This window comes from Mya arenaria, chromosome 3 (genome assembly GCF_026914265.1).
Source record: "Mya arenaria isolate MELC-2E11 chromosome 3, ASM2691426v1".
NCBI lineage: Eukaryota > Metazoa > Mollusca > Bivalvia > Myida > Myidae > Mya > Mya arenaria.
The window spans coordinates 73,987,790-73,999,844 of record NC_069124.1 but is presented as its reverse complement, the minus strand read 5'-3'; the positions used below and the strand labels follow the sequence as shown (position 1 = coordinate 73,999,844).

At 34.5% G+C, this 12,055-nt stretch overlaps 1 protein-coding gene across 1 annotated transcript; it reads right to left on the bottom strand.

Annotated features, from left to right (window-relative positions):
• Positions 1-2,256: 2,256 nt before the first annotated feature.
• Positions 2,257-11,412, bottom strand: LOC128229228 (proteasome subunit alpha type-4-like). The gene is made up of 8 exons (XM_052940990.1): positions 11,237-11,412; positions 8,851-9,056; positions 8,598-8,675; positions 8,220-8,308; positions 3,637-3,767; positions 3,217-3,340; positions 2,763-2,929; positions 2,257-2,545 (listed from the first exon to the last, which is right to left on the bottom strand). Exons 1-7 carry the CDS (start codon positions 11,237-11,239, stop codon positions 2,793-2,795), a joined length of 768 nt encoding a protein of 255 aa, XP_052796950.1. The 5' UTR covers positions 11,240-11,412; the 3' UTR covers positions 2,257-2,545; positions 2,763-2,792.
• Between the last annotated feature and the right edge of the window lie 643 nt (positions 11,413-12,055).

Here is a 12,055-nt window from a genome sequence, read left to right as displayed (position 1 = left end):
GAATTTTCATGGTCCTATCTCAAACTGTTCTTGAGTTATTGTGCAAATAAGAGATGGTCTACCAACATCCCGACAGACCATCCAAACTACCAATATTTGCAGACCTTTATTCCCCTCTTCGAAGGGGTCATAAAACTAAAATTAAACTGACACCAAGTGAAGCTGGTATTTGGCATCAAACATAAACAAGAGCACTTCAGGTGGACTACAAGTCTCATCTGTTGTTTTGTCAGTCATAAAGGGGCATAATTCAACAAGCGAATACCAAGTCTCATCTTTGGGTGTTTTGTTAGTCATAAAGGGGCATAATTCAACAGGCGGATACCAAGTCTCATCTTTGGGTGTTTTGTCAGTCATAAATGGGCATAATTCAACAGGCAGATACTTTGTCTCATTTGTGGATATTTTTTCAGTCATAAAGGGGCATAATTCAACAGGAGGATGCAAAGTCCCATTTGTGGGTGTTTTTTTTCAGTCATAAAGGGGCATAATTCAACAGGAGGATACAAAGTTCCATCTGTGGGTGTTTTTTTCAGTCATAAAGGGGCATAATTCAACAGGAGGATACAAAGTTCCATCTGTGGGTGGTTTTTTTCAGTCATAAAGGGGCATAATTCAACAGGAGGATACAAAGTTCCATCTGTGGGTGTTTTTTTCAGTCATAAAGGGGCATAATTCAACAGGAGGATACAAAGTTCCATCTGTGGGTGTTTTTTTTCAGTCATAAAGGGGCATAATTCAACAGGAGGATACAAAGTTCCATCTGTGGGTGGTTTTTTTCAGTCATAAAGGGGCATAATTCAACAGGAGGATACAAAGTCCCATCTGTGGGTGTTTTTTTCAGTCATAAAGGAGCATAATTCAACAGGATAAGAAGTCCCATCCGTGGGTTTTTTTCAGTCATAAAGGAGCATAATTCAACAGGTGGATACCAAGTCTCATCTTTGGGTGTTTTGTCACTCATAAAGGGGCATAACTCAACATGGAAATAGTTATTGGCATTCCTACAAATGTACATGTATTTATTGTTTTCAGACCATGTGTACTCAGTTCCATTTAAATTTCTTTGAACATTTTAAGGTTATGACCAAAGTTAAATTTGTGCATGTAGATGATGATAACATGATGCCAATGCTTTCACAATACTTTTTCATGGTAAGAAACTATAATGATTTGGTTTAAACTTATCTTCAGTAAATATAACAACATCTGTTTTTTATAAATTACAGAGACCCAGAAACAGTGAGATTTTTACCAAAACTGGTTTATGTGTTTTAACTAGCTTTTATTGTACAGCAGACCTTAACATGGTAAAGATTACCATTAACATCTCATTCAGTTATAAATAAATAATTATTCTGTGGACTCACAAGTTGTTGCCGTGACTTTGATAGTATGCATCAGGAACATGTGCTTAAGTTGTTTAGTCTTTCATTAGTTGAAGAGTTATGGAGCAGACATTAATAGGACCATTTTTAAAAACCAACATAGACATACGTTTTAATTTAGAGCAAAATTGGACAGTTAACTGTTTTGAATCACCGAGGTATGTCAACCTCAACTGACTTTTCCACATAATTTCTTTACCCTTTTTAAAAACAAATTATCTTGTGTATTATGTGATAAAATCATTGATCAATATTTCTTTTCAATTTGGAATTGTCAATCTATAACAATCCGTTTATTTTATCATAAAACATACAATATATATATATTGATCAATATTTCAACGGAGTAACTTAAGGGGAAAAAATGAACTGAAGTAAAAAAAAAAAAAGATTGATCAATTGGACTGGAATGAGATTTCTTTAGTATATTGACCAAAGATTCTAAAATCAACATAATCTATGACAGAATGCTTTTTTTTAAAAAAAGAGCAAAACAAATATGAACTGGGCAGTTGTTATTGCATAGCGTCTCAATATGGTGAACATTTGTGGCTAGTTATTTTAAAATCCTTGAAGCGGTTCAAGAGATATGGAAAGGACACAAAATATAATCATATGACCTTTGATCGCAGTGTGACCTTGACCTGAGCTGGTTGTTCATTTGTGGCGAGACAGATGGACAGACAACTCCAGCAAAAACAATGTTTTCCCATTTATGGGGGGGAGACATAATTCTAATCATGCTATGCTTTTGTGGTAAAATAAGGAGATTGATAATTGTATTCAGTTTTTGTGTGTGAATATTCCGGCCAAATCATTATGATTATCATAATTTCAAGCTGTGAATCAAGAGAGAAAAATAGCAACATAGAATGATGAAATTTTATTAATGTCTGAAATGACAAAAACAACACATGTTCACAGGTGATCACACGAATAGCACTTAATTAGCACACCCTTCTTTTCTTTTTCATTAACTTTTTACCACAACAATTGTATTGTTTATAAAATCTTAAAGACTGTCAAATGCATTAGAATTGTACTAAATGTATACACTAATATTTAACAGAGCATCAATAGAGAGTGTTTTGAAAGTTCATGGTTGCACAGGAAAAATGTAGATGCTTCCATGTTAGTCTCCGAAGATCGATGGAATCCTGCAGAAAAACAAAAGAAATATTTACTATAATACATTTTTAAATTAAATTAAAGTCTTGTGGATCTCCTGTTGATTGCTTTTTCATATATAGTTTTATTTGTTTATCATGAATGTATTTATTGACTGTTTTGGAAATATTTTCACACACCATTTGGCGCAAATAAAGGAGTCATTTTTGCTCTACATTCAGTTAATCAAGACTTTGTATACCCTACCTCACTGCTGACTGAGAGTATCCTAAAAGCTCAAGACTTTTCCTTCTTTTTCTCTGACTCCTTGGCCTCCTCAGCCTCATGCACCTTGATGAGCTGGTCGACCACTGCGTTGTCAAGGACCTTGATGCGTGTCTCACCATTCTCCCGCGTCAATGTCGCTATTTCGACTAAAACACAGGAGTTATTGATCGATTAACCCATTAAGTCCATGATTTTATGGACAGCAAACCTAATTGATTGTATATTTAAGGTTGATTGTTCAAGTAATGTGTTTCATCAGTGTACAAAAATGTTTGGTCAGTGTGAAGTAATAAAAGTCCTTGAAATAAAATCAAAATAATTTCATATATAAAAGATAATCACTAAATCAACATTTGAATAGGGTCTCATTTATAAGGAACCTTTTCAAGGTTTATGTTATAGAATGCCTGAGCAAAAGCTTATGATTACAAACCTTTCTCCGATGTGAGTTTGGTCATGTCGAGTGTTTTACTGAGGACCTTGACAGCGAGCTGTAGGGACTGCTGCAGGTTAACCTCCCCTTCCTTGTAATCTTGCTTCAACATGGACACAGCGTTCTGGGGAATGAGCAACTATGTGTTTATTTATGTGACAGTAAACAAACATGTTTGTACAGCCTATGTGACATGAAGTTAAATACAAAATTAACTGTAAAAGTAAAATTTGAACCATTGCTATGGTAATCTGTCTTAATTAATATGTACAAATGAACTTCATTCTTCACATGACTTGATTTAATTTCTAAAAAGAAATCAAGATCTTACTTCAATATAGTACATGTATCATTACTAATAGTACTAAAAATTGTTAAATATCTTCATAACACACTCCTCTAAAGATATTTCCAACTTACCGCACTGTTGTTACCAATACATGTTGCCTTCCATCCGCCATAGTTTCCGCTGGGGTCACTCTGGTAAAGCTGGAAACCATAGTGCTTGTCCCAGCCCATGTATAGCAGGGACACCCCAAATGGGCGCATACCTGTGGCAAGGATAGATGAGTTACTAACAGCTACACAACATATTATGTTTCAGAGACAGATTAAAAATCAAATCAAGAGCTGTTACAGAGCGCACTTGACTATTCTGCCCCTTTAGTTTAAAGATTATGTTTAAGTTTTAGTGAAACATGCATAATCCATGGATCATAATACAAGAGGCACATCAGTGCCTGTGCTCCACTGGCCAAAAGGTTCAAGCAAAGACCACCTATCGAACATTTTCGTCAAGTTTCATAGAAATACAATCATCAATTTTTGAGGAGAAGTTCTTTAAAAAAATTTTTTACTTTAATAGCTCTGGCTGCCATGTTGTGCAGTGGACCGAAATGATTTGGGCAATTTGAGTAAAGGAGCACCAAACAAACATTTCTGTCAAGTTTTATCGAAAAAAGGTCATCGGTTTCGACGACAAGTCGTATAAAGTTTTTTATATTTTTTAGCTCTGGCAGCCATGGTGTGCAGTGGACTGGAACCATTTAACAAATTTTGGTTAATGACCACCCAAGGAACATTTCTGTCAAGTTTCATCAAAATCTGATCATCGGTTAACATTTAATCTGAATAGATTATGAAGCAAATATCTAACCTGAACAAGAACTGACGAGATAGAATCGACTTGGTGTTTCACTTACACTTTTCGGCCATTTAAGTTACTAAAAATAGCTGTTTCATAAACTTTCAGAATGTCACTTAAACGAAAATTAATGTTCAGTCTATATATACTTTCCTATGTATAAATGTAACGTTTTTAAATTGATCTTTTTGTGAGAACTTTATGCTTATATGTTTACTCATAAATTATTATTGTTTAAAAATTATTTAAAGATGCTATACGTGAAAAATTAAGACATTATTTTTTTTTCTATTAAAGGCAGGTAATTCAGTAGTAAAATGTAATCAAAGCTATTAAAGCATGGCATTTCTTTTCTAACCATGTTGATATTATTACAGTCAATTCAAGCAAGATGCCTTTTGTTTTTACATAGTACCCATAGGTTCTGAAAAACAAGAAGCACTATTCGTAACAGAAGGATGTCACTCCCTATCACTGCATGAGCATCATAATAAAGAAATGTTTACTCAAACTGCAAGCTGCTCAATTGAAATAGGTATTTACCTCAAGCATACAGTTTTATAATGTGGCAAAATAGTCGGACTACTAGATTGTCATTCGGACTAGTAAAATATGCCATTATGCTAGTCCAACTGGCTAGTAGGTTAAAATGTTTTTCGTGAAGACTGCGGACGAGAAGTCCTTAAAGGTTTTTCTATTTTTAACTCTCGCAGCCATGTTGTGCAGCGGACCGGAACCATTTGGGCAATTTTGGTTAAAGGGCATCCCGATGAACATTTATGTAAAGTTTCATCAAAATCTGATAATCGTTTTCTGAGAAGATGTAGTTTAACGTTTTTTTCTATTCTTAGCTCTGGTGCCCATGTTGTGCAGCAGACCAGAACTGTTTGGGCTATTTTGGTTAAGGACTACCCAAGTAACATTTCTGTCAAGTTTCATTGCAATACGATCATCGGTTTCTGAGGAAAAGTCGTTTAAAGGTTTTTCTATTTTTACCTCTGGGGGCCATCTTGTGCAGTGGACCGAAACCATTGAAGCAAATTTGATAGAGGACCATCCAAGGAACATTTCTGTTAAGTTTCATCAAAATCTGATCATCGGTTTCTGAGAAGATGTTCTTTAAAGGTTTTTCTATTTTTTTGCCCTGGCAGCCATGTTGTGCAGCGGACCGGAACCATTTGAGCAATTTTGGTTAAGGACCACCCAAGGAACAATTCTGTCAAGTTTCATCAAAATCTGCCTATCCGTTTAAGAGGAGATGTCGTTTAAAGATTTTGCTATTTTTAGCTGTGGCGGCCATATTGTGCAATGGACCAGAACCATTTGAGCAATTTTAATAAAGGACCACCCAAGGAACAATTCTGTCAAGTTTCATCAAAATCTGCCGAACCGTTTCAGAGGAGATGTCGATTTTGCTATTTTTAGCTCTGGCGGCCATATTGTGCAATGGACCGGAACCATTTGAGCAATTTTGGTAACATTCGGAGCTCCTCGGCCATTTTATCGAAAACAACCTCGGATGTATTTGGACGGTTTACATACTCAAAAAGTGGTACGTTTAAGTCCGCTGCAAGTAGATCGCGTAGTAATTTTATTTAGCATTTAAACTTTGTGACTTAACTCTTGGAATTCTTAATTATGTTTGCAATAATTCAATTTAATGGCAATCAATTTAAACTTAGATCAATAAATACAACTCTGAAACACTACATTTAATTAATGATATAATTCAAATTCTTACGAACTATTTCAACTGATGTACCTGCATACTTCCGAGGTTGTTTTTGAAAAAATGGCCGAGGAGTTCCGAATGTTTTGGTAAAGGACCACCCAAGGAACATTCCTGTGAAGTTTCATCAAAATCTGCCTATCCGTTTCAGAGGAGATGTCGTTTAAAGATTTTGCTATTTTTAGCTGTGGCGGCCATATTGTGCAATGGACCAGAACCATTTGAGCAATTTTAATAAAGGACCACCCAAGGAACATTACTGTCAAGTTTCATCAAAATCTGCCGAACCGTTTCAGAGGAGATGTCGTTTTAAGATTTTGCTATTTTTAGCTCTGGCGGCCATATTGTGCAATGGACCGGAACCATTTGAGCAATTTTGGTAAAGGACCACCAAAGGAACATTCCTGTGAAGTTTTGTCAAAATCCGCTTATCAGTTTCAGAGGAGATGTCGTTTAAAGTAAAATTTTACGCACGCACGCACGCACGCACGCACTCACGACGGACAATCTGTGACGACATAAGCTCCATGGCCTTCGGCCAGTGGAGCTAAAAATTAGTATGTATGAAAGCAGTGGGGCACGCAGGGAAATTCCATGAAGTGCACTAGCCCTTCTTTGTCACTTGCTCGCTTGCCTTACTGTGTTCATACAGCATGAATGCAAAAAAAATGTGATCAATACTTATATTAACCTTTTAAATAATTATTCATAATGGTTAAAAACAAGCATTTTCAGTGAAAAGATATCCCCCGCCAATGATGGCTTGTTTGTGCTTGATGGCTTGTTTGTGCTTGAAAGTTAAAAAAAATCTCAGAAAGAATAAGATAAGCACATTGGTTTATCCCTTTCCGAGCCAAATTATAAAATATCGACCGGGACTACTTTATGATAAAAAAATTTAACGAAATAAATCAGAGGGATGATTAAATAAAACTGTCTTTTCCGAAACTGCTTACTCGGAAACATCAATCATTGCAAAATAGTACTAAATAGTTGAGATAAAAATGTAGCCGTAGAAATTCACCGAAGAAGTTCATTGCAGGATGTTGGTTCATTTAACATTCAAGTTTCATTAAATTCTAGCAGCTAGTTACTGAGAAACGGCTGCAAACAATGATTTTTTAATAAATCAAGGGCAATAAAAAATAGACAGGCATCATCACAGTATATTGGTTCTTATTTATTCCAAGTGTCATGAAATTCTACCAGCTAGTTGCATAGAAAAGGCTGCAAACATGGATCTTTTAATAAATCAAGGGCAAATAACTCATTTAGACATTACACAATCCAAAATATAAATAAACAGGCATCATCGCAGTATGTTGGTTCATATTTATTTCAAGTTTCAAGAATTTCTACCAACTAGTTACTGAGAAATGGCTGTAAATGAGTTTTTCAAAAAATCAAGGGCAATAACTCCAAGTACAATTGACCAATCCAAACAAAAATGAACAGGCATCATCCCAGTATAGTAAATCATATTTATTTTAAGTTTCATGAAATTCTGCTAGCTAGTAACTGAGAAATGGCTGTGAATGTACATTTTTCAAAAAATCAAGGGCAATAACTCCAAGGACAATTGACCAATCAAATTTTTTTTTTGGACGGGCATCATTCCAGTATAGTGGTTCATATTTATTTCAAGTTTCATGAAATTCTACCGGCTAGTTACTGAGAAAACACAGGTGACGGACGGACGGACAGACAGAAGGAAGGACGGACGGACGGAAGGACGGACAGACAACGCCATTTCAATATCCCCCTCCCTATTTAATAGGCGGGGGATAATAAGTAGAATCTTCTGCATTTGAGTTATCATTCTTAAAGAAATGTAACCGACAGCATACGTTTCTTTAAAAGAAAAGCTGGGGTGTTTTTTTACATCGTATACCATTAGTTAAGTGACATCGCGCTAATCCAACGGCAACCCGAGTGCAATATTGAAATTAACAATGATTTCATAACTCATTGCATGTTTTACAATATGAACATCAAGTTTTATCTATACCAAGGACAAGGCAAATGTAAACATTGCAGAATAACACATGTTCTTTCAACCAGATATTTCTAAATTCATTTATCAAATTGAAATTGGCTGAAAGTTTTCTGGAGAAGGACGAAGAGCATTACCTCCGAACTGTGTGTATGCCTGTTTCATATCACATAGGGTGCTAACCAATTGTTCACAAGGGATTGGTTCTTGGTACTGCAGAAGATATCTGCAAATTAAAACATTATTTTCCATCTATTTTATGGCCTTACAAGTTGTGCACTTAATAGAGGCATATACAAAAAAATATGAGTAATTCAGGCTTATACTGCATTGCACAGAGACACAACTTAATAAAAGCATATATTTTTTTTTTCAAATTTCAATTTCTTAGCTTCAATTTATATTTAATGGATATAAATGTAACTACCAGGACATCAAACATAATTTAACTACACATTTAACTTAGATCTAATTGTCTTATATACACTTGCTATATATTTTGACATTTTACCAACCTTTGTGCTATTAACCGCAGTTCATTGGTCAGAACATTTGCATCTGACGTGATACCAGCAACACTACATACCATGTCCCTGAATTGACGATAATGTATATTTTTACACTGAAATTATTCATTTAAATTATATGAAAGTCTATTTGACATTTGTGCACAAAATAAAAATCTTACATGATCACTTCCACACAATTCATGGTAAATCTAGCTGAAATATGAATGGTACAGACTTTTTAATCAAATTATAAGCTTACTCATGAAGTTTGTAAATTTTCTCTGAATAGGCAACATCATCAAGCAATTTGTTTGTGTTTCTTCTTTCGGCAGCAAGGAGAACTCCGTCTGAGGCTAGGATTCCAAGACAAGTTCCTGCATGGCCAATAGCTTCCATGGCATATTCAACTTGATAAAGTCTTCCCTCAGGGGAGAATATTGTTGTCCTGGTGTCATATCTTCGAGACTGAAGTAAGAAGACAACATGAATAATTTTCTTTATATCCATATTTTTAACTTGACAGAAATTGTCCTCCGTTTGAGGTCAAAATACTGCAAACTGTGTGGTTACACGCAAAACCTTAACCAGAATTTCTAAGTCAAATAATAAAGGGCCATAAATTGAATTTCATAGGGAGAACATTTATCTGACATAGTTATTCAAGTAGGTTGAATGGATGAGAACCATTGTGTACAGTCTCAATGCAATACATCAAGTAGTTGCTGAAATATTGAACTATGTTGGATAGTTAAAAGCATATACCTGAAATTTCAATGCTATACCACTTCTACTTCTACTTCTACCAGTCATCGAGATTAGCCTTTTGGATTAACAAGCTTGAATTCTTATACTACTGCTTTGAATTACATTTTTGAACAAGCCCTGATGTATATAACCCAAAACAGCAGGCTTGTGCTTATTTCGACCACTGCTATACATGAGATGAGATAATGATTTAATGGCTTGGGATCTTACCAAGTTGGTTGGATGTACTATATTGGAAACTATGACAGTGTGTGCATTTTTTGTCAAATATTATCTAAAATTAAAATAAAACATGTGGATTTTAATTCATTGGCTGAATAATTTATAAAAAATATTAATCATTCTAAATTTATCAAAAGTTGCAAAGTATATCATTGACCTGGCAATGTATTTATCAGTGACACAACCCAAGGGAAGTCCAGTAGAGTAGTATGCTGTGTATACATAAGACCATAGGGGCAGGGTGCGTTGTTTTGACACACCCCTTTGACCACGCCCCCCCCCATTTAAAATAAAATAATCCCAGACTAATTATTAATGATGGGGAAACTGTTACTAATGATAACTTACCAAAAAAAAAAATTGAATTTTTATTCTTTTATCTTTGTAAAGGGTGACGTCTTTCCCCTGTATTTCCCCATATTTGCTGAGATGACCCTGCTCAAGAGGCCATAACTTTGTCAAATCGCAACCAAACTCTACACTTTTGGTAGCTAAAGAACTTCAGGGAACACGTTATATATTACCTTTTTGGATGTGTTCGCTGAAGAGAACGCCATATCCAAACCCTACCAGAATTCGTGACATTTTTATGTCATGCTGTTATTTCACTTGTATGCATTGTACAGACAAAATAACTGTATCCTCAGGTAAATGAAGTAAAATGTAGTTCACAAACACATTTTCAAAACCAAAAAACACTTTAAAGATAGTTGATTTAGCATTTTAATAAATCCTATTACAAGCATTCCTTATCTAGGTCATAGTTGTGTTCAAATTTAATCACGTGACACCAAGATTTTCAGAAAATACCCATGTGACCTACATTTGACCTCACTAATGTAGTGTTTATATTGCTGTTATTTTTTCTATTCTGAATAATTAGTAAATAACTAATAACAAATTTGGAATAAATAAATTGTTTTTACTTATCAAAAGGTATTTTCAGCCTTACTGCAATTGGATTCAACTAAATGAACAATGTGAATCTGACGCTATAAATAGAATCCATCGACGTCATCATGGTCATGTGACTGCATTGCATCATCACACTCAATTGATTCTGGTGGACTTTTCTATGGGGGTTACGCCATAACTTTAATGTGTTGTAAACATCAAAAAAATAAATATCAACATTAAAGTTATGGAAGCCAGAACTACACTTTTGGACTTTCCTTGTAGAGTTAATACAAATCTTTAAGAAACTGTACACTTTTACTGAAAATAAATGCAATTTCAAACCCGAAATGCAAAAAAAACATGTTACTCGAACCAACTACCCGCTAATTTCACCAAAACTTTCCAGACTCAAACGCAATATTCCGCTATGGCATCATCAATTCAACACGTCATCTCAGCAAATATGGGGAAATACAGGGGAATACATGACTTAATATCCCTATGTTATTAATTCAACTTGATCCATTGAGAATGGTGCCAATAGGAGCACCCAAAAAAAGAGCTTGTCATTTTAAGCCATTCCCCACCCACCAATTTTCAGAGAAGCCGGTAAATTTGTACAAAAATAAAGAAGTAAGAAAGCAATAAACACATTTTCAATTTAATGTGTCTTATGAGTTTGACTTTCCTTTAATGTTTCATATACAAAATAAACAGAGATAAACGTTTTTAGAGTAAGTAAATGATTTCAAAGAAAATACCATTTTGTTTCTCTGTTGTGCTTGCTCTGAATCGATATTTTCGAATTATTTGATGTATTTCTTTTTCATTTTTTTACACTCAATAAATCTGTGCATAAGTTTTTAAAATTTAACAAATAAATTAACAAAAAGTTTTGTAATGAGTTAAAACAAAATTAGAAAAATAACAAAAAGTAAAATGCGATTCGGTGGTTCAAATTCGAAATTGTTCAAAACGTCTCAGTTAAATCAGGCACGGGTTTTATTTCTGACGCTTAATGGTTTTCTTTATTACGCCTATTTACTTAATGTTGTCAGCCAAAACTTTCTATAGGGCTACGGTGTGATTTTTTTGTTTGCATAATGTGTTTATTGTGTATACCGATGCACAATTAATTTTGGTGCGTGACTGTTCATAATAAATATTGCAAAAGTTATATATTTTTGCCGTGAAGATAGTAAAGGAATACATTGAAATCTTCACTGTGTTGATTTTGGCTTCGATCAGGCTTATTATTTTTGCCTCGTTTTGGGGGAATTGCCAGGTTTAATACCCGAAAACTTATCAAGTGGTTTACATTGATCGCTCCTGGTCGTACACCCAAATAGTTGATTGATATACAAGTTACTAATTGTTATTGGTCCCTGACAAGAGGTATTTTCTCATGGTCTCTCAAAAGTAAACCTGCACTGAGTTTTAAACAGCAAACGGACTCTAGAGTCATTAATATCAGCTTTTGATTCCAAATGGAGCTATATTCAATAAGTTTTAACTAAATTAACTATACTAAATTATTTGGCAAAATTTATCAAGTATGGAACACATATTTTCTCTATATC

Excerpts from the sequence above, each read along its gene's own strand:
- LOC128229228 (XM_052940990.1), bottom strand. Across the intron at positions 3,341-3,636 it reads GTATTGGTAACAACAGTGCG|AACGCTGTGTCCATGTTGAA; the intron begins GTAAGTTGGAAA and ends CTCATTCCCCAG. Across the intron at positions 2,930-3,216 it reads CAAACTCACATCGGAGAAAG|TCGAAATAGCGACATTGACG; the intron begins GTTTGTAATCAT and ends CCTGTGTTTTAG.